Source organism: Amia ocellicauda, chromosome 9 (genome assembly GCF_036373705.1).
Source record: "Amia ocellicauda isolate fAmiCal2 chromosome 9, fAmiCal2.hap1, whole genome shotgun sequence".
Lineage (NCBI taxonomy): Eukaryota > Metazoa > Chordata > Actinopteri > Amiiformes > Amiidae > Amia > Amia ocellicauda.
In genome coordinates, this window is record NC_089858.1 from 29,762,043 (window position 1) to 29,785,471 (window position 23,429).

The 23,429-nt window shown below is 37.8% G+C and overlaps 2 protein-coding genes across 4 annotated transcripts in view; one reads left to right on the forward strand and one right to left on the reverse strand.

Moving 5' to 3' along the window:
- Positions 1–1,864: 1,864 nt before the first annotated feature.
- On the reverse strand, positions 1,865–7,358 carry faap24 (FA core complex associated protein 24). Its single transcript, XM_066714034.1, has 5 exons — positions 6,944–7,358; positions 6,421–6,560; positions 5,185–5,337; positions 4,350–4,598; positions 1,865–2,722 (listed from the first exon to the last, which is right to left on the reverse strand). The coding sequence occupies exons 1-4, from the start codon at positions 7,047–7,049 to the stop codon at positions 4,353–4,355; spliced, it is 645 nt and encodes a 214-aa protein (XP_066570131.1). The 5' UTR covers positions 7,050–7,358; the 3' UTR covers positions 1,865–2,722; positions 4,350–4,352.
- A 147-nt stretch (positions 7,359–7,505) lies between these two features.
- cep89 (centrosomal protein 89) overlaps positions 7,506–23,429 on the forward strand; it is a 134,857-nt gene continuing 118,933 nt past the window's right edge. For 2 of the 3 annotated variants that reach the window (XM_066714036.1, XM_066714038.1), the window contains exons 1-9: positions 7,506–8,300; positions 8,395–8,548; positions 9,808–9,914; positions 11,156–11,311; positions 12,256–12,448; positions 17,211–17,304; positions 18,013–18,047; positions 21,295–21,352; positions 22,713–22,805. In XM_066714036.1, coding sequence (XP_066570133.1) covers positions 8,507–8,548; positions 9,808–9,914; positions 11,156–11,311; positions 12,256–12,448; positions 17,211–17,304; positions 18,013–18,047; positions 21,295–21,352; positions 22,713–22,805 — 778 coding nt within the window. In that variant the 5' untranslated portion in view covers positions 7,506–8,300; positions 8,395–8,506. The other variant, XM_066714037.1, reaches the window with a different exon arrangement.

A 23,429-nucleotide genomic window follows, 5' to 3' on the forward strand; every position in this document is an offset into this window, starting at 1 on the left:
CCACCAGCAGCCTGCACAGTGGTAACAAGGCATGATGGATCCATGTTCTCATTCTGTTTACGCCAAATTCTCACTCTACCATCTGAATATCTCAACAGAAATCGAGACTCATCAGACCAGGCAACATTTTTCCAGTCTTCAACTGTCCAATTTTGGTGAGCTTGTGCAAATTGTAGCCTCTTTTTCCTATTTGTAGTGGAGATGAGTGGTACCCGGTGGGGTCTTCTGCTGTTGTAGCCCATCCGCCTCAAGGTTGTACGTGTTGTGGCTTCACAAATGCTTTGCTGCATACCTCGGTTGTAACGAGTGGTTATTTCAGTCAAAGTTGCTCTTCTATCAGCTTGAATCAGTCGGCCCATTCTCCTCTGACCTCTAGCATCAACAAGGCATTTTCGCCCACAGGACTGCCGCATACTGGATGTTCTTCCCTTTTCACACCATTCTTTGTAAACCCTAGAAATGGTTGTGCGTGAAAATCCCAGTAACTGAGCAGATTGTGAAATACTCAGACCGGCCCGTCTGGCACCAACAACCATGCCACGCTCAAAATTGCTTAAATCACCTTTCTTTCCTATTCAGACATTCAGTTTGGAGTTCAGGAGATTGTCTTGACCAGGACCACACCCCTAAATGCATTGAAGCAACTGCCATGTGATTGGTTGGTTAGATAATTGCATTAATGAGAAATTGAACAGGTGTTCCTAATAATCCTTTAGGTGAGTGTATATATTCTCATTCCAGTATAAGTGTATCAGTTAATGAACTAGGTGTTTGAAGTACAAAGTGTTGTTACTTCAGCCTTCTCTTAACGGAAATGTTTGGCAGGAGTGCCAATGATGGGATCTCAGAGAAAATGATTAGTTTTCTGAAGTAATTAATTAAAAGCTAATTTTCTCATTTGATAAATTAAGTATGAAGTATTATAATTGTATAGCTGATGTATGTAGATGCAAAATGTTGTTAATCATGCCTCTGATTGCAATTGCACAGATTAAAACAATAGTGGCTTTATTTATACAGGCTCCACTTCCCCAGGCCTTTGCAGAATTTTTCACTCGACTGCAGTTTTTCAGGTTCAGGTTATCGACAACATAGGACTGTACATATTCTGCTGAGATACTGTGAAAACAAGCAAATGAGGGTTTTTTGTGGCCAAGAATTTCCCTCCATCTTTGATGAACCTGTAACTGCAAACATGACTCCCAATAAATATGGAAAAAAACTGCTGGAATCTCATGCTGCATTTTATTCATCCTGTTGATGTGCCACAGGGCTGTATTTAAAACATGTCTCACTGTTGACTTAGCTCTTGTCACTTTTGCAAATACTGTTTTCATGCATTATTATGGCCTGTTTTCAGGTTTTGCCTCGTACTTGTAGTGCCGTGGGTTCAGTTAAAATTAACTTTGACAGGAAAGTAAGTTGTATTTGCTTTGAATACTGAAATATCTGGATCCCTCACTGACTGAAGGGAGTGAAAAACTGTGTTTAGTTTGTCATTATCGCACTGTTTTGGGATGAGGAATATCAGAGTAAACTGCATTAGGATTGAAATGTCCAGTAGATGTGATGAGCCTTTTTTGGCAGGGTTTGTTTATAATGCATAATTACATTGTATCGGTGTTGCTCCAGTTCCATGCAAGCCAGTGCAAAACTACAGAATGCACATTGGGAAGGAAGATAGAAGAAGAAGAAAAAAAGGCATGATGGAATTAAATCTTCTCAATCCAAAACAGACAGCAGGTTAGTGCAGTTATCACAGGAAGCTGAGCATTAAGGCAAAGAATATGCTTTGGGCAAAATGCAACCATATTAAAAGCAAACAACAGTGTCTTACTCAGAATCAAAAATCCAAAGCAGGACACAAGTTTTTAAAAAGATTTAATGGGGAAGCAAATTCTGAGACTTTAAATTTGACATTCAGGCATTTCATTTCTTTTTTTGGAGGCGAGTGGCTGACCATTTATTTAGGAGACTTATAGCTGAACTATTGCCAATGTAAATAATCTCTATGGCCATATGGGGTGGGCCGTTTCTCTCTGATATGGAAGTAGGCCCATTATAGTGTGTCCAGTGTATACGGAGTCACAGACCTGTTAGAGTGTGACAGTTTCTCATGCTAGTACTGCACTTAGAAAAGCATGCTTTTCTTTTTCAGTTTTGTTTTATTACAAAAACAAATGTGTCATGTATAAATGGACCGCCCTGGATGAAGCATACACTTATGTTAGCTCTTTTAAACCAGAAAACATAATTATGAGAGAATTGACTCAGAGACATGTATTTCCATCATAGCAATTACAGATCAGAGCAAATGGTTTGTAACCAGCCATGACATCTGGAGGTAGGGGGTGGCAGGTCTTCTTCCATAAGAGTACAGTGATCTTGAAAACCTCCAGTCATCAGATTCTCCAGGTGTCCAGACAGGTGTCAAAATGACGGTTCTTGACAATTTGCAGCTGCTTGTAGCTCTGTGCTTTGGGGAGGGATAGAGCTTTTGGTCACAGCTGCTCCTCAACAAATGGCAACTCTAATGACTTTGGCCTGGCTCCTGAAAGCTTGCTGAACAAACCATTTGGATACATGCTCCCTGAACACAATGTGCTAATCAAGCTGTCCGCTGGACTCTTTTCATTGCTCCCTGGATCCACCCTGGCCGAAAAGGCATCACACCGACACCGATGGGAAGACCTTCCAGATCTGTCCGTACCACCGCTCCCATCTGAAATACAGGAAACTGAACATTCTGTCCTCTATGAGGTTAATAGCCTCAGAAATGTACTAATAATACATCTGGGCAGTGTGTCAGCTTTGGAATGGAGCTGCTATAATTCAAAGATCAAAATGCTCTGCTTTCCAGATCCACAACGGGATGACGTGCCTTAATGAGGAACAGGCAAACAGTGGAGCAAAGAGGACAAAGCTGTCATTAAACACAAGTCACACTACAAAAATGCCCTTTATACATAGAACTTTCCTTTTAACTGGAATTAAGTCAAATATGTCCTTCTGCTTTTTTGTTCTGCATTCATTCATTTGACTTTTGTATAATTTGTGAAATCAGAATATATCTTTTATCTGGCATTCCCCCCATGCCCACAAAATGTAATCCTATATGTAATTTAATTGATATAGAGAAAGAGGCAAAACAGAACTACTGTGGCGTTCAACCTATAAGAACTTCTATTTCATTCAAAAAATAAAATAAATAACTAACACACGAAGGGGTGAGGATCTCAAACAGTACTAGGCGTCAGACAACGAGGTGAGGTAAAAAAATACATGTTTTTTAAATGAACGTTTCTTTTTGCTGTGCTACCAGACAACGGATCTCCAAGCAGTGGCATTCCTTCCTGTGAAGATCATATCTGACATTCAAAACCTGAAAAACTGCTGACTTGCTTAATAGGGGCAAGGAGAAGATAAAGTCTGTTTGACAGCTCTGATTATATATTCTGTTTTCTCACTGCAATCTTATAGAATAAAACCCAGCACTATTAATTGTGTGAACCTTATCCAAAAAGGCAAGCTTCCAATTCTTGGCCCTGTCAGATCCTGAGTACGGAGTTACAACTGAGAAATACAAATCCCTTTCCTTTCAATGAATCCTAATCTAAATAAGTAAACCTAAAAAAAGAAGCCAAAAGAAAAATAGAAGGAAACCGAAAAATAAACACCGAGAGAGATGTCCCATTAAAATGAAATGTCTTTTAAATGACTCACAGATTTAATTTCCACTTTCTAGGCTGCATTTCGTGGTCAGCTTATTAAAAAGGAGGCTTCAGAACCACTGCTGACGCAAGGCCTGCTCCAGTCTGTTACCCAGGGAAGCAGTTTGCAGTCTCTGGCAAGCAGCACCGTCTTTCAAGTCTGTCCAAACTCCCGCATTTGAAGAAAAAAAGAAACCCTATCCCCCTTTCAGATGCAGCTCTAGCCTCTCACAAAACCTTTCCGAGTCCCTTTGCTCACAGCATACTTTTTTCCTAAATGGACTGCTAGATGTCTGATACTGCATGGTTGTCAGTTGCTAAATAAGCTGAAATGAGCTGTTAAAATAAAGCCTTCATTGACCTTCATTTAAAAAATCCAAAATAGATTTTAATTTTCTAATTCCCCCAAAAGATACACAGATTCCAGAGAATCAATACCAGCATCAACAATGAATATATTTACAATGCTTCAATTCCCTATTCAAGTTCATACGTGTAAGTTGAATTTCCTTGTTTTTTGTTGTTTTCCATAAAAAAAAACCTTGGCTCTGGGGTTAGAGATACTCTGGAACCGCAAATCTATGGAAAAGGACTTTAGAAGCATTTGCAAGGACTTGAAATCAAACATCGCGGAGGTACCGGCTAGCTGTGTGTGAAGAAAGTTCGGACATGCTGTGCCGTCGTCTGTCCCACTACGGCCTCCAGGTCCTTGGCGGTGGCATTGCTCAGCTGGTAAATGCTGGGGAAGTGGTTGAGTAAAGCAAGGGCTTTCACCTTGCCCACCCCAGGGATCTGCTGTACCAAGGCCAGGACCACGGGTTCTGCCAGCCTGGCTCCACTCCTCTTCAGGAAGGGGCTCTGGCTGTCCTCTTTACTCTCATCATGGACCTACAGAGAAGACAATGTCAAATCCACCTCCATCCAGCCTGGCATCCACAATGCACTGGGCCTTTTATTATCGATAGATTGCTTTACTATCAAGTGGAAATACTGATAGCATGAGGTTTTTAAGGGTGAGAGTGAGAAAGCAGTAATTTATGCAGAGCTTGAAGGTTATGGTACAACAATTAACTGTAATCATTTATTATGATTTATTTCCCACCAGACACACTTACCCAGGGCAACTTACAGTTGTCACAAAAAGACACTTCTCAAAAGCATTATATAAAAAGTCATGATAAGACACCTTCAAATATTGTGGGAAAAACACAACTGACACAGGGCAAGCAGAGAAAACACACTTCAATGAAGCTTGAGCACTGATTCACAACCAAATGAACACAGTTACTCTACTTGTGACTTTACTGCCAGGTTGTGCTTTAGTATCACACAGGGCTTGACCTACTAGAAATAAAAAACAAAAACTATCCAATCCTAAAAACCGGAAGGCAGAAAATCTAACAGGCACTTGACCTCCTTGGCTACCATAACTCGAAACCCCTGTCTCACCTCATTAACAGTGATTGCAACTTACTAGCTGGGTAATGAGCTGCGAGGCCTCGGTCTGGCTGGCAACAGGAAGCAGGGTCATCCCCAATTCGAACGCCACAAACTTCTGAACGGCCGCAAAATACTGCGCACTCAGCTGAGTCTTCTCCACCACGATGATCCCATTAAGCTTGCTGGCCTAGGAGTGAGAACACACCCACACACATACAATGCAATCTCTATTAGATTATAACCAAATCTCAAATACCTACAAAGAGAGAGATAGTGAGTGTGAGTGTGAGTGTGTGTGTGTGTGTGTGTGTGTGCAGTCGGTGTAACTGAGATGTAAGACCTCTGTGATCTTGGCTGGAAAAGCTTTTGTAAGCAAATTGAAAGTTTTTGTATGACATGTATCAATTGATTCTCTTTGATGAATGGGAAAGTGCCATGTTGCTTTGTTCGTGCGTTAGCTTTGCATTGTCTAGTTACACCTCACGGACATCAAATGTTTGCAGTCGGCCCATTGTTGCAGCACAGTCCTTAATTGCAAGGTTCACCACCAACTGCAGTACTAATACACCACCACTGTATCTGCTGTCTAACAAGGCTGCAGTTCACATTCAAGAAGCGTCAGTGGACTCGGCCAAAGGGTCTATTGATAAATACTTGATGCAATTTGAAGAAATCTTCCTAAACGTTAATATATACACATATTGGCAATGGTGCCCAGACACGGTCCTGGAGAGCCCCTATCTAGAAAGTGTTTTCAGTCACCCTTAATCGTTTCAATCTCATTTCAACAGACTAGGACCACATGGAAGTTACTGATCAATTAAACAATTAACTTGTTCAATTAAAGGAATTCTGGTCATTGAGGGCTGAAAAGGGTAGTTCATTTCACAGATCACCTGCTTTATTGATCACAGTGAAATGGTTCCAGGTGTTAAGAAAATGAGAATTAAAGATTAGCTATCAAACCTGTTGGATAGGGGCCCTCGAGGATTGGGTTCGGACAGCACTGCATATTGGTGTTGGGGGTAGTAGAGCGGATTGTTATAATAATTTTACAGATAAACCTGTACCCTCCACATCCTAATGATGGGGATGAACAGGAGTGCTTCAAGTTTGGTCCAGTCTTACTTTCACATTGTTATTATGAAATGAAAGGCTATTGCCATTTTGCAGTGCAGAGACACAAAATCACACTTCTTCTTCAACAGGGAAACTAGGTTACTGCAAGAACACACCCTGAACTCTTCTGTCGTGGCGTTGGGGCGCTTACTTTTCTAAACCGAACCAGTTTTCTCTTGTAGTTGCTTCCTGCCACCAGGTCACTCTCAGAAACATACAACACACAGCTCCTGTTGGACAGGTGGAAGTCTACAAGCCCCAGGCCATCTTCAAATATTGGTTTAATCTTTCCTGGGAGCAAAACAAACAACAACATAAGGTGCAAACAGAGGGCATTCAGATAATATAAGATTATACTTCCGCAGGGGGTGGTGTCATGTGTAGGTGGCCTGATTGGATTCATAGGCATTGGGTTCCCTCTAGCGGTAGGATGTCGAAGCAGGTTGTGATCAAGCATCTTGCCCGGACTGTTGCTGCGTCTCCAGAGCCACATCATCAAGCCAGCATGTGATCCACACAGCAATAGCACAGCGATTCCAACAGTTGTTAGACGGAAAAGCTCAAACGCAAGCTTTGCAAACAGCTGTTCACACACCATGGATCTTAACAGAGTAGGCTTAAAATATATAACTATTGAAAAGGTGTGCTTCATTGGATTCCAGTGGCAACCCTACCTTGGAAGCCCTGCACTATGGTGGAGCCCCTCCACTTCTCATTGACAATCACATGGCCGTAAGGTGGCGCTGCTCCCACTCGCACTGGAGTGCCTGTCCGCTGCATCGCCCTGTTCCGCGGCTGAGCACCAGGTACCGGCCGTGCAGAGAAAGTGCGCCTTTGTTTCCGATTACGGATCCTAGAAAGTATTTCTTGAAATCACAGGTGTAAACTACTGGCTAGTGTAAAGTTCATCCAAATCATGGTGGTGCCCCTGCCCGGAATTGGTATCCCCGGAATTCTGTTCTTCATACAGACATGTCTAACTATACTTGAATGGAAAGTCTGCATTTCTATTTCGTTATGTCCATGGCGTTGATCTCACGTTTCATACAACATGTAAGCGCCATTTGCTGAAAAGTGCGGTTATTAGATTGACAGCAACAGTAACCTATCGGACGAGTCGCAATTTCGGGAATTAGCCAATCAACTGCACATTCCTGGTTCCAAAGCGGAAGTAACCTCCGGACACCCCGCCTCCCCCCGCGCTGATTGGCTGCAGTAGGTGACGAACTGCTTGTCTGGGTCGCTGTACAGACGTGATGATTTGAGTTTAACAACTAGCGACTATAGCATTAGCAGTATATAAACGTATATTGATATTTATATATTTACTATTACGTATTCTATCTGGAGCTATCTATTTAATTTCGCCCATTTTTTTCTAAATTGTTTGTATTATGCAACTTCTTCAACTGTGTGTTAATTGCAAGATAGCTATTGTAACTCAACTTGTGGGGGTATTCTTGTGTAACATGCGGTTTAATTTTATATTTGTACATTTTACTATTTTGTTGTCTATACTGACATTCACATCTACCTCTTTTCAGTATTTACTGCTGAATTAATAATGGTATTCGTATAGCCGGTCTGGCAATCTAAAGCTGAGTTGGAATCAATTATGCAATAGTTTTAATGCCTGTTCTGAATTTTAATAATGGTTAAATCGTACCGATACATAGTGTCTAATTTAAAAAAGGGTCAGTGTATCACCGCTGCATACTTTCATCACATTGCCGCCCCTAGTCTTGGAGGATTTATTGATACGAGGTTCAGATCAAAAAAGGGTCGGTCTGGCTCTTGTACCGCAGATTTCAACAGTTGTGCGCAGATCTGCAGAACTCCACAGATCCTATTGGTCGAACAGCGCAGAACTGCGGGAATCTGCGCAACACTAACGCGACTGTTGCTTCCCCCCTGCAGCTGCACCAAGGAATTGAGCCCGGGACTGCGTTGCTAAGAAGATTAAACATTTAACCGGATTGGTCAGCTGCAGTGCTCCCGGCCAATCGGTTTGAACCTTGTTAGAGGGTAGAGGTACAGGCAAAGCGTCTAGTTACGAACATGTTTAACCGGAAGGGATGCTCATTTTTTTCTTATTATTAATTTCTTATGTATTGTGTGTTTGCAGACTTAACAACCGTGCAGTCCATGACAATAGTTGTCTGTACCGCAATTGTGACTGTCAAAGGATTGACTGTACGACCATCCGGCTGCAAGACACGTAAACCTTTGTTACAAAGATGTCCAAATTTAGCTTTAGAAGAAGCGACACAATGGCATTTGTAAGTAACAAAGTTTCCAGTTTTTTTCCCACAGTAACAGTATTTAATCAAATTTAAGTAATTAAAGGTTATTTAACAGGGCTTTAAAACGTATCTTAGAATAGCATAATTTCCTAATCGTCTGTCTTTTAGTTACAAGTGGAAAAGAGAGTCTATACAAGGGTGAGAAGTCGAGATTCATAATTTGTATGTGAAAACGAAACCAAACAAAACTAAAAACCTATATATCCTATGTGAAAAGGAAAATGTACAAAATGTTGATGTTTGTTTAATTCGATGGGGGTGATATGTTCCTGCTGAACTTCGCTTTATTAGCAAAGGGCAGTTTACATCGTGAAGGGGCTGCGTGGCATCCATACGAAGTCCCGGTGTGAGGATTTACAGCAGCGCTGCCGCATCGCGGGTCGTGTGCCTGAGCTGAGCGCGTCAGTAACGTTTAACAGTCGTCATCTCATGTGTGGGTCGTTTTGAATGTCATGGAGTTATTTTTACTCGTGTAATGTTTCAATATTAGAAGTTCACATTGGCTACATTATTTAATTGGCTTCGTATTAAAACCTGTTAGTGACTTATACCTAATGTGTAGGACATTCAGCCTCCATTGTCCCCTTCTTTTCAAGTTTCAAGTGTGTCACTACAAAATACATCAAATGAGAGCTTTTCACGTTTGCTACGCCTGGGTTTTAGCACAGATGCCAATGCATGAGACCTGGGGGTAAAAAAAAAGTCTGCACCTAACTGCCTGACATTGGAATTTACATCATAACTCCATTGCTAGAAGAATAAAATAATTTTAAGCAAAAGCAGGGCTTTACTGAGAACTACCAGTGGGATATCTGAAATTAACAGAGAAGATACAGTAAATCTGGTCATTTAATACCATTCGTATTTATTTGTCATTGTTAATATGATAATGTTTTCCTTTTCTATCAAATATTTTTTAATGACTTTGCCCTTCTCTCATCTTCTTGTTATCAGTGCTGTTTTTCCATGCTTTCTGTTTATGTGCATAGAGGAATGCTTTTACTTGGACTAGACTAGATTGGGCTTGTAGAGCCACTAACAGTGATGCCCTGGCTAGACTGAATGCTGAACGACCTGTGAGCAGCGACAGGCTTATACACGCTGCCATTTCCATTTTGTAACTGTCCATTTCACTTTATTTGTAATGGATTTCAGTGTGTTATTTGTAACCTCCCGTGTACAGCACTGTCTTTTCATCCAGCTGTCACTAATGGGATTCTCCATGGTTTGTTTAGAAGCACATAGCTCATGGCTTCATCCCTGCTGCCACCATTGCTCCCAGACCTGCAGTCCCCCGCACCCCTCCCCCTCGCAGCCCTTACCCCTCTCCAGAAAGACCCAGGTATCTATTTGCCATTTTCTCTGTTATTTCTCTTTCTTTTTGTGTGTGTTGTCCTGTTAGCATTCAGTTCACCTCTGATGCGGTATGATCCACGTAAGTTTCCCCACCCTCCAAAAACACCTGCCTGCTTGATTGAATGAAATGTTTCCCTATCAGTGTCAATTGTAGCTCAAGGAGGTGGTTTTGTGGATGTAGTGTTTAATAACTTCCTGGATAGAGATGCAGAGAGAAAAATATATTTGTTTTCCCAATAGGGTGACCTAAAACCTGCTAGATTGGGGGTCTCCAGAATGGAGATTTAAGGCAGCACTGCATATTATAATGGGGGGAGTACATAAGTGTAGGTGAATGATCACAACACAGTGGTTTGCTGAGAAGCTTCTTTTACCCATTACCAAACTTCCTCAGCCAGCTTTCAAAAGCCATTGTTGCAACTGGGCTCCCTGCAAGACCTGTGTAATATAGGAAACGCGTCAGAAACTTGGGTACATACAAATATGGCACAAGATGTCTTTCTGTGAAAAAATAAATAAATCCCAAAACAACTATACAATACCTGATAGCCAAGATTGACTAATATGTTTTGGATAACTCATGAAGTGTTAAACATTTTATATTTCACATGATTCCCTCATATTGGGTTGTGTATGGTGAGAGTCAGTGAAATTAACTTATTCACACTGTAATACCTTTACATATGTGATGGAATAATGCAGGCGCCATGCTGGGATTGAAATTTTGATAAGATTTGAAGTCATTAAAAGGCCATCCTATAACTTCCCTATAGTTTAATAATTATTATATTAATTGTTTTTGTATAATAATTTGTTATTCTGTTAACAACTATACAAAATCCATCATTATGGTTTAATAATTTGTATTATAGTTTTAATGCAATATTTCCTGAAACAGATCTTAAGAACAAGTAGCTTGCAAATTGACTTTTTAAAACCCCTCCAGCATTTGAACATCCTTTGTGTAGAAAAATAACTGTTCAAAGGTATCCTTTGAATTTGTAGTCATCAATGAAATATAACAGAGAATTCAAACTTCAAACAAAAGTCCAAAGAGGATGATTAATCTTTCACATTCGGCAGTGTAGCACAATTCATTATGAAGTAGACATGGTCAATTAAACAAATTTAAAAAGTGAACAAAGAACGAACAAAAACTAACCTTTTATACCTTTTTTGTCTTGGATAGCATTTTCTGATTTTCACTGTTTTAAATCACTGGTGTAGGTCGGCCCTAGCAGCTGCCATTTTGTCCACCACCCTAACAGGACGCACTGTGGCCCTCCCCCCAACACGACAGAGGTCATACTCCGAGAGTGATTGCTCTTACAACGAAACCCGGAGCGCTATAGAGCCCTATGCCAGCACTGCTGAATTCAGAAGGTAGCGTTGCCCACTGCCAGTCTCTTGCCTTTCTGGAGCCCACTGTGTTTTATTCATTCTTTAAAACGATGCATGCTTAATTAATAATTTCATGTTTTTACTAAAAATGTATTTGTTTGAAATACAAGCACCAATCAATTATTTATAAGTGGGAACAAGTAGTAAAATATTCTTATTGGAAACTTAACATTATGGGCTTTCTTTTCTAGAGTTGGTTAATCATTTACTCCTGAGTAAGACCAGCAGTTTTATTAAATTTATTAGATTTTCCAGTTTTTCAACTTAAAGACATGAACAGAGGGTTTTTGCAATCATTTGGACTGACAAGATAAGCTGTAACTATGTTACCATAACTCTACTAAACATACATACCTTTTGTAAATCCTGTATCAACTTTGTGTGTAAGTGGATTGCTACCACTGTTAATATAACATTTTGTTTCTTACTAATTTTTAAAGATGTCCATCATGTCCTATGTAGAACAGTGATGATAAATAAATATAGCTTATATTCCCCAAGTCATAATGGGATAACACTGATTTAAATTGTACATACTTTTAAACATTGAATACTTTTACATTTCCTGGATAATAACTATGGTAAAGATAATTTACTTGGCCATAGAAACACACGAGGAATGGTTAAAGTATTTCGGAAGCCTTTTTGTTGTTCTTTAGCAATATACACTATTGATGATATTATATTTCCAAGAAAAACTTTTTTCTAAATTCCAGTGTTCTTTTCCATAGTATTGTTGCTCACAAAAAGGGCTTTTGTGCAATGTGATTTTCACACCACGGTGTCTAAGTAAAAACGTAAAGATGGTGGTATTCTCCCATACCCCAAAGGTAGACCACGTTCTGTGAATATAAGCTGAACAAAGCCAAACTCATTGTTCCAGCTAAGTGTGTTTGAACTGCAGTGTTGTGCCTGGTCTTCTTTAGGGAGCAGTGGAATGAGTCTTTAGCTAGCCGACCCCGCTTGCCTTCCCCAGCATGCTCTGATGATGACGATGAAGAGGAAGATGTAGAAGAGGAGGTGCAGTCCGACCCAGATGAAGGCCACGTGTACAGTTCAATAGTAAGGGAGAGCCGAAGTCCTGGGCAAGATGCTGTTTATGCAGTTCCACTGAAAAAGGTAATTAAATTTGTCTGTAGTTAAAAACAAAAAAAACGAAACAAAAAAAAGTACAGTGTTTTACGTGGACTGGATATTTTTCTGTGTTTTTCAGTTTGATGTTGAAGATCTGAGTCTCTCTTTTAATAAAAAATATTACATAGGGCAATTTTTTACCAGATTTTCTTTTCACTTAATTCTATTCATTAATATATTTTTACATCCTGCTAAGATATGACACAGTAATGCAATAATTTGCCCTGGCAGTATTTCATTCTTGAACTCTCCCAGCTATGCAATTACTACACCAAAAGGTGGTGCTATACTTACACTTTCAGCATGTCTCGAGCCTAAGGGCATTTTGTGATACTAAAGCCTTTTGAAACTGAAGTGTGTGTGTGTGGAGTAACTAAACTTTTTTTATTTTCTATTTGTTGTCATTTTTTATATTCAAACCACTTTCATGCCCCCGGGTGATACTGATATTATGCAGTTGCAAAATGAATTATTTGAGGAAACACTGATATCTTATAGGTGTTGATACAAAGGGTCTGAAGACTCCAATTTTAGATATTTAATTAGTTCCACTGCATCCATAATTTATAGATTTCAATCATGAAGGAGGAAATAATATCTGCTAAGTGAAAATGTATTTGGATGAGTGTATGTTTACTTAAACATGGGTCAGAGCTTAGTTTGAAATACAATAATTTGGATGAATTGGAGACTTCAAAAATACTACCAATCTGATAAATAATCAGAAATAAAAACGTAAAAGTGAGATGTGGGAAAAATAATTGAGTCCTACCAAGCCTTCCTTTAACTTGGCACTGGATTATTACAGTAGCTTCCACAAAATGCCTTTTATTTGTGACAATCATCAGTAGAAAATTTTGAACATTTTGTAAGAGAAATGAAAGCGTGAATCAGATATTTGCAAATACAAATACCTATTGCACTGAAATTTTAAATTAGTTAAAAAGGAGCACAGTTTCTCTGCTTCCAGAGAAAGACATCATGTGAATAGAACACAGAGCTCCAAATGTCGGACATATTTTCTAATCATATATTAAGCTCCAGAAATATAGAAAATAAATAAACGGTAGGCATTCATGCTTTCAAATATTTTATACACTCTGCATTTTCCTTTTAATTGAACTGTTGTTTGAGTGACCTGTTGGTGTGATTACAAACCAGAGTGTGCATATATGTATGTATATACATTTCTTTAAACCTGTGTCAGGGCTTAGTTTGTAAAAAGGAAGGTGAACATTTTTTTTTGACACAGTTCACAGGCTTCTCTTGAAATATCTCCAGTTCTTTTGTAAGCCTAAGATAGTGAATTGATACGTGTCATTCTGTGGGAGGATTAAGTCAGGAAAGGTTTGGATGTGAGATGAGCAGCTCTTTTGTCCCTGTTGCAATGCTTAAGTGATGTGTCTGATATCACTGAGGGCACTGAGCAGAACTTGCTAACCTTCAAACCCAGCACAGTTCCCTGACCTGAATATCCAAATAAACCACAAAACCTACCTGGCATTGCTGCGTATATTTGTTATGGTTACAGTTAATATCTTGAATTATACAAGCTGTGAAGTGGCCCTCGTTGACGTATTGTAATGGTGTCGGTAAGTTTACCAGGCTGGTTAAAGGCACTTGTAGCACTATATAATAATTCATATTTATTGTGATTAATAATAGTAATGGATTTATTTATTACCATTATCATCATCATCTGAATGCACACTATAGTAGAACGTTTGCATCTTGCTTAAACTTTTAATTAATATTTAAGCAATAGTGTCCCACTGTTAAACTCCTAGTTTTAAAAATGAGACTAATGAACACGTCAGCCTCAACTTTAAGGTTTTGGCTTATAAATGGTCATATGTGAAAAACATTTACACATTGTTTCTTCCAGTGAATCATAATGTTTAATCTGTAGACATTTGAAAAGTTTATTGCAGTAGTAAGACCTGTTTTATTTGTTTTTGTTTCATTCCTGTTCAAATCTCCACAAAAACTCCCTTTATTATGTGTATTTAGAGACCTTTTGCAAAACATTCTAATACTGTTGGACATTTTGATTAACCTAGTTAGTATATTTGTGCCTGGCTTCAAATGGGAGGAACTGTCTGTCCATGGAGACTATTCTGTTTATGTTCTGGGGTTCAAACTGAGTAGTAAATGCATTTCCAATTTAATTGACTTGCTAATCAATCATCAGCTTTAGGGTATCACTTCATTTTATGGAGGCAACGAGCCACAATTAATGTAATGCAAATGCATTAGTAAAGTCTGGAAAATAATGGTCCCTTTTATAGCCTGGGCCTTCCCTGCCACAGAGTGGGAAATGAAGTTTTCATATTTAGTGCGAGCTAGGAGGATTTAAAAATACTATAAAGATCTACGTTATTTCTATGTTATTATATCAAGGAGAAATGCACATTATTTCATAGCCTATTAAACGTTTTAGTAGAAAATTAATCCCAGAAGGTATTACACATCAATCACAAAATTGTCATTACCATTTACTCGCTATTAATACTTTTGTTTATAACACACTACCCCATAATATTGTAATGTAAATAATAATAAATAAAACATATCATGGTACTTTTATAGTGCATATTGTAAACCACACATTACTGGAAATTTTGGCTGGGATGATCATTAAAAATTAAAAATAAAAACAAAACTATTAAAATGGATACACCTATACCACGCTCTATACCGTTTAACTTTCTTTTAAATATATTTCCGTGTGTCATCAAAATCAACAAAGCCGAGACACAGAGGAAGCTCGTATTCTCTGCATCTTTCCAATGGTTCTTGTACAACTTGTATGTGATCCACTTGTATCTGTTATATCCACTCTTGAATCCTGCTTGTTCTCTTGGTTATATAGAATTAATTTATACAATTTATAACACTGACATTTATTAATACATTTTCATAAAAAATAACACAACAAACTAAATTAATCTAATCTATGTTAACACAGCTGTTTCAAAAAATAAACTTGCTATTTTAGTGCCCTTTCTATGAGTGAACATGTGTTGGTTTTATATGCAGTGAAATGTATGTGGGCTGTATAGTTATTATTGTGGTGGTCTACAATACAATACAGTACAATACCACAAATAGGCAGCAGAGTGAAACCGTTTGGAAACCACTCCATCAGAGCATTTTTCAGCACCTCAGGATAACTCTGCTGATGCTGCATAGATGGTAAAGAAGGCCTGTTGTAATGGACATGTCCTGTTCTTGTTCATCTGGTTAAGTGGATGTCCCAATGCAAACAGGGCCACACATGCATTGCTCCAAACCCCCGGAACATGAAATATTCAGTGATATGAAAAGAAAGCTGTCTGTTAACAGATGTTTATGCTGGTTGCTGATTCTCTATATTTTGTTAGTATGGGATCTTGCTTGATAGTGATTATGCATTGGTAAGTGAAAGTTATGCGGACAGGGTTTTTGTGCTTACATTGAATTGCATTCTTTGTAGATAAAATTGGAATGCTTCAAGCATTCATCCTGCTTTTTAAAGCTAGTTTATTTAATCTGCCTTTGTTTGTCTTTCTTTCCTCTGTCTTTGAACAACATATGCTTATATATCTGGCTTGGTTCGAAGTGATTTGATGTTATTTGAGCTCAGATCTTTAAAAAATTTTTTTTTTTTAAAAAGGGTAGTGAGGGAATTAGTTAAGTGTTGCACAGACTGTAATTTGATGTTGTCCATATACGGGGCTTGGATCACTGTGCAAACCTAATCTGCTTCCCCTCACACATATGCTTTCTGTATTGTCTGAAGCTGTTTCTGATTGCAATTTTAATGGTGCAATGCTTCACAGGCTAGTTTGAGTTTCATTCTGCCAAGAGACAGAAGATTGTCACAGCCAGACCTTCCTCCTAATTAAGTCAGTACCCTGCTGCAAGAGCTTTTAAGGAGGAAAGTGCTGAATTAAAGATGTGCTTTTAAAATAAATGGCTGTAAAGTGTAAAACATCTGCCTGAAAAAAAAGCTGGTGTCTTGGGAAAAGGAATTGAATTTAGAAAAGTCTGTATTGGGTACTTGCTTATCCTGTGAATGTGTTCTGTCTGTCTCTATGCTTTCATTTGTCGGTAGATAATATGCCATCCTGGCAGTGGTTCACCTTTCCAGTGAACTTAATACCTGAAGAGGCTGATTGCTTTGGATGCTCATTTTCCAAATAAAGAGATGCACATCTCTGAATCCTATTCTTAACCCTGAGTGTTATGCTAGTGCAATGCTGATCCAACTCTGGTCCCGGAGATGTGCAACCCAGCAGGTTTTATAGGTCACCCTTAAATTATATTTGCCTTTCAAAATACTTTTACTAAGCTAATCATTGAATTCAGATCAGTTTAGCAGGTTTTGGTCAATTGAGCCATTTAGACTTAATTGGGAAGAGACGCTTGAATTTCTTTCAGCCCTCAAGGACCAGAGGTTTCTTAATTGAACAAGTGACTTGATCAATAGCTAACATGTGGATCCAGTCTGAGGAGATAGGTGATTTAGAGTGACAAAAGTTGATTGTGTATCTTCAGGACCAGGACTTGAGACCACTTGTTTAGAAGGGTTTCTTGTGCTGAAATACAGGCCATCACATGCAATGCATAAGAGAATGTGTGAGAAGAAATAACAGGCACCTCAGAGAGCTGTGACCACTTCTTTAATTTTAAAGCTGATCCACTGTGTTCCAATCTAAAGGCACCATTAACAAATCTTATTGTTCTCTTTCATGTTGCTCTGTAGAAAGCCAACCTGATGTCAGAGAGTAGTGATATGACAGACAGCTCTGACTTCGGCTTGTTGTCTGCCAGTGAATCAGATCCTAAACCGATACAAGGTAGGTACATAGATCCAGAACTGTATTACTTAATATGCCATATATTGATTTCTAACATAACTCAACATGTCTTTGATAACAAAAAAGCAATTAGCATGTTCAGCAATTATATCATGTTGGAGGAACATCAACTATAATTTTTCCATAGCATTAAGGCCTTATGTCATTTTTTTTTTCCTTTCCTCCTCTGGCATCTGTAAGTGACATCAGACATATTGTGAATTACATAAAATGAGTGAGATGGAGTTAAAACATAAACTTAACGAGAAGTTGAAAAACCTGACAGGAAATTTTCAGCGAATAGATGGATTACAGGAAAATTTGCCAACGTGAACAGTTGCAGTGATGTGATCTATAACCATGTATAGCTTCAGACACTGTTACTTGCTCTTCACATTAATATTTGTATCAGCAGAGAGTGAGATTAGCTTCCTCAGTCCTAGAATGATCGTGAACAGTGTTTTTATTTAATTTATTTATTACTCCCTGTCACTAATCGGATGAAACAGCACTTTATAGTAGTTTTATAATATTGCTTTGAGTACTTTAAAGATGTCTGTCTACATTTAAACCAGTTTGGTAGTGTTAGCACTATATCTGACTGATTAGTAATTAGTGAGAATGAAAGATGGTAGCCTAAATAAAATATAAAAAATATATATTAATATCAATTATATATTATGATCTAAATCCCTTTTTATATTTCAGAGAATATTCAAGCTCAGACAGTGGAAACCCAGAAGGTAAGAGTGTAATATTTCTTTGGCCTTCTAAAATGCATGGCATTCATTACAATCCATTTAATTGATTTATGGTGTTAAGTTGGAGCAGAATTGGCCTTTTTTTAAATGTTATTTCTGTCTTCACAGCGCTCTGAAATGTTATTTATTATAAAGGTCATGAACTGGTGGGGAGATGTATATGCCTGAGCACGGCACTGGCTGTTTCACTTGAGCATGTTTTTTACATGCAGTTTGAAGTCAATGTGCATTCTTATTTACAAAACAGCGGGCTGCTTGAGAGAAATTATGCTTCGGCACATGCTGGAGCTTGCTTCAGCCCCTGCTGAGACTCTGATCTTGAGTTTTAAATCTTTTAGCCAGTTGAGCTATTTAAGCTAGTGTTGTTTCTTGCTAGTAGGCGGATGGATGCCAAAACTAGAATCCACATTCGCAACACTGTCATGCCTACCAATCAGCCAGCTAAAAATTCTACCTTTCCAACGGGCATCACATAACCAGGAAAGCAGGCAGGAAGACTTCTCTATTCGTCAGAATTGGTATGAAAATAAGAAAGAGGATGCTAGCTCCTTTGCTCTGTATTCTGAATCCCAGTTTTAAATAAACCAGAACAAACGAACATCTACGCTAATATAATCTAATGTCGGTTGTCAACTTGTCTTGTCTGCACTGTCTATCAGTTTGTCCTTGTACAAAGAGATGTCTTGGAATAGTCCAGCAGCTCTTTCTCAGCTGAAATATTGAGTTTACAAAAAATATAGTGATCCTTGTCCACTGTAGCTACTGCAAAACAGTAATGTAATGGTTATTTTTCTTGCCATTGTTAACGTCCTGACACATTAAAAGGATGAAGTCTATTTAAAAAAATGTTTCCTGTGCACTGTTTATTTAGGGGCTTGTGGTGTTCCCCTTCATTATACATTTTGACACTTTTCAAAAGAACTATGAAAAATAATACTTAAGTGTATTGGCTTTTCTTTCACCCTTGACAGTTTACCTGTAGTGTTTTTGACTTGTTAAATGATGATGCACATGCACCTTTGGGTCAAAAACCAAGAGAATCTGAATTGAAGCCCCCAAAAAACCGCCACAAACACAGCCACAGTCAGGGATAGGGTCAATCACAAAAACACAAGAACATTTGGAAAAAATAAAAATAAAATACACTAATACAAGAAATCCACATCCACTTGCACACTTAAATTGCATTTCACTTGCATATGTGAATGATCTAAGCTATATCGTTTAAGGAACATGTGACATTGTCTAGTGTAGCTTCCATGGCCCCAGAGAAGCCAGGCACTAGACAGCCATGGATTTCCTGATGTCATTTTTCTCGTGACACTGTTCTCTGTTCGTGTACATCGCCCTTTTCCTGCATGCTCCTCTGACAACAGCATGAGAGCTGTACACCAGACTTATTTGCATATGAACTCCATCCTTTCCTCCAGTTCACAGCAGCTCTTTTCAAGTACAAAATGCACTGCCATTTAAAACCCTGAGAGTGAAAGGATCATTATATTTTATATTTTATACCTTTTATTAACCATTAGCTGAAATCTGATCTATCTCATGCATTCAAATGTACTTGACAGAAACTCCTACTTATAGTCTTGCAACATTTAGATGTCTTCTCAGTGTTAATCAATCAATATTTATTTGATATAGCTCCCTTTGCAACAAATTGGCACTGGCCTCATTAACAATAATTGATCAGTACATAACTTATACCAGTGACCATAGCATTTCTGAGCTTTTTGCCGTTACCCAAGGATATTATTTTATTAATGATGGCTCATTACCCATTCCATTGAAAACTGTATAGCTTAAGCCTGTGTTTAATGGTTGAGTGAATTCTTGCTCTCTGTTAGTATGGGAGGCGTTTAATGCTCCTGGCAGTATGCTTTGAGCTCCATGACTGAATGTGTACATTCATCTTTGGCCCAGTTTTCCATTGTGCAATTAAAGAAACCTGAGAAGACTCATTATAAAGAATGTAGACATTGTTATAGTCATGCTGTCAATTTAAATCAATGCAATATAATCTAAAATGCAGATTAAACAATGTATGCGTTGCTATTCTACATTGGTTTAATACCAACAAACTGGCTTGTAACTCAACGTAAAAAAACCTTTTTCCTACCCACACATCACAAAATACAAACCTGTACCCTATTGCAGTTTAATTTATTGTCAGAACCCTCTTTCCACTACTTCTGTATAAAGAAGCGATAAGTTTGTAGTTTTTGATTTTTTGGGTAGGTTAAAAATTTTGAGTTGGTCTAGCCTTTAGCCAGTTTCCGCATGCAATGCTGCAGAAATAACAGGATTACATATTACTTGGCTACCCATAGCTAAAATGAAAGCCACTTTTTAGCTTTGGGCTGGGGGAGAAAAGTGCCTAGTATTGCAGAATTACATTTCATGGTTTTGAGTGCCATTTATCAACTCTGGTACATCATGCCTAATGCTATGTATTAGTACTTGCTTTTCTGATTCATTAATATACAGGCACTTCATACCACTTTTCAGCACACCACTTTTTAATTTAAACTGCTCTCATATACATATTACTTCAAATGAAAAGAGACGTAGTGAGTAAGGCTATAGCTTTAAGAATGCATCTCACAACTTTGCCAGCTGTTTTGTTATGTTAAAGTAGAAAATCTTGATTTCAGAGATATGAAAGACAAGACATCAAATTAATAAAAATTGATGTCTCTATCTCAATTACTAAATTCTGCTTTCACCAACATCAGTATTTCAGCAGTTCATATTTAGTCGCACAAAAATGTAAACGCAAATTACTTGCCAATATACTCGACTCATGAATCTATGTCTTGTTAAATTACAAACCCAGCACTTGACCTTGGGTTTCCTTTTAGATGAAAAAGAAGCAAACAAAAAGCCACTACCAATTTGACCAACTGATTTGTAATATGACACATTTTGGACTAAATCCAGCTAATCACAGAAATGTAATGCATATAATTATTTGGTATCTTACACTGCAAACCACTTAGAGTGAGGAAAGAAAACCACAGATTGAATCAGGTATAGTCCTTTTAAGCAGAATTAACTGAACCTTGTAATATTTAAAAAATACTCTCCCTTAACCAAATTGAAAAACAGCTAACGGAAGTGAGTTTACTGGTTGCAGCAGCCAGCAGTCCTTCCTGATTTTACAAAGTGCATTTATGTGTTAAATGTATTACTCTTCCCATATTATCCTTTCTTTTTTGTTTTTAAGGCTGCAGTGCCAAGAAAGGAACAGAAAGAACGGACTCCAAGGATCACTCCTTCTCCTGGTACTGAACTTCACTGTCTGTTACTAATCTGTGAAGGATGAAAATTGAATTAATTTGACCTTCATCCCGGGTGTGTCAATGGGATTAAGTAACTTTTGTATGCTCCGTAACAGCCCTAAAATATTCTATTGTAAATAGTCAGGAAGCTTTTGAAAGCCCATAAAACCAGAGGGAATATATGAAGTCATGTTTTGTATTAAATGTCTCTGACTGACTTCTAATACCATTTGTTCCAGTATAAAATATACACTGTTAATTACATTGAGCTGTCCAAAACTGTAAGGAAACATATTACTGAAGAAGTAAGAAAGTTTAACGGCAACCGAATTAAACAAAACATTCAAAATAATGGCAACATCAAAAATGTAAACACTTCCATATAGGAAAGAATCAGATGGCTGCCCTGAAAAATTATGACACAACAATCAAAAACAGAGATGTGATCAGAAGAATGGATGCATTTTACAAAAACCTATATGGTAGTGATGACAGCAGTAAAGAAAAAGGCGAGGTCTCGATGAACACGTGAATTACCAGATGTGATTCTAGAAGAAATAGACTATGCCATGAAGAAGATGAAAAATGTTAAAGCACCAGGAGATGATGGAATCACAGTAGAGATCTTATATGAAGCTGGAGAAGAAACGGATAAGATTCTTGCAGAACTTTTCACAACCATAAGTGAGCACTGGTAGAATGTATGATCATAAACTTTTCTCTTAAGGCAAATAGGTAGTTTTCTTGAGATTTCTTGCACATCACCATCTGCGCTGATTTGTTGATTGAAAGTAGACTACTTTGAATATCTGTACTCTACTTACATTTTCAATTATTTAAGATTTTAAAAGCTTTTAACCAAAGTCATGTTTAAATCTAAGTGCAAAATTAAATATAATCTTGAGGAGATTAGGTTTATAAACGCTAACATTGTTCAACATACACCCAATACTCCAAGGTTAACAACATCTCTACTGTATAGACAATTAATCAACACATTACAGCTAATACTATTGTAAAATTGCCTCAAGGCAGTATCCTTTTTATATCAGCTGGTCCTTTTAAATATCAGCACAGTGATTTAAAAAGACAAGTATGATCAGATTTATGAAGGCTGACCAACAATTTGTAACTCTATTCCTGTTGTTTATCCATAAGCATAGGCTTTCACTGAAGTCTTTTAAAGGCTAATGGTGCAGTTCTGAAACGTAGAGCATTATACCTCACAACAAGTTGATACAGCTGTTTTTGATCTGTATCATTATATAGTTAATACCATTAATCTTTTTTTTTTTTTAGTAAAAATTAGAATCTTACTCCATTTTCAAGATGTCTCCTGTCATGATTTTTTTTTTTTTTCCAGATTTAGCCGATGACTTGAGTGTCGAATCTCCTAAGAATCATCCTAAGAAAAAAACTGTCTCAAAGAAGAGCATAAGAAAAGGCAGCAGATCAGGTTAGATATGTGTCATGCATTCTACTGTGTCTGCAGTGATGTTATCTGTTACTCCTTTCATTAGTGGCTGGGCTTAGCTAATTTTCCTGCTGCTCTAAGGGTTCTTCTGCTGATTACAGTGATGATTAAGTTTTATTGTGGATGTAATTTCTGCTTGTTTATGAAGTAAATATGACTTTCCATTTCACGTTATGAATCGTAATTTAGATTCAGAAAGACAGAAAACTTAAAAAACCCAACCAAAGATGGAGATTTCTTTTAAACTGAGCAAAAGAACCTCTACCTTACTTACTTAATTTTTTTTTGTTCTGTGTCCGTATGTCTGTTTATAATTTTAATACCACAGTTCTTGCTTATTTGCCCATATCTTGATACTTTAATAAGATGGTTTGATAACAACATATCATTCATTTTGTATGTGTGGAAATGAATCTGTAATTTTCTATTATGCATTTGTGGATGTCCTTCAATCATGCCTATATAGTCAAGTTCTCGTAGTCAATTCATCCCTTTTCCTGAATAAGCTTTAAACTCATTATTTCTGTCTAAACCTTTTATTATGGGTGGATAATGATAAGAACTGCAATGGAAGAAGTGTTTGTTTCTTTCACCCTTCTAAGTAAA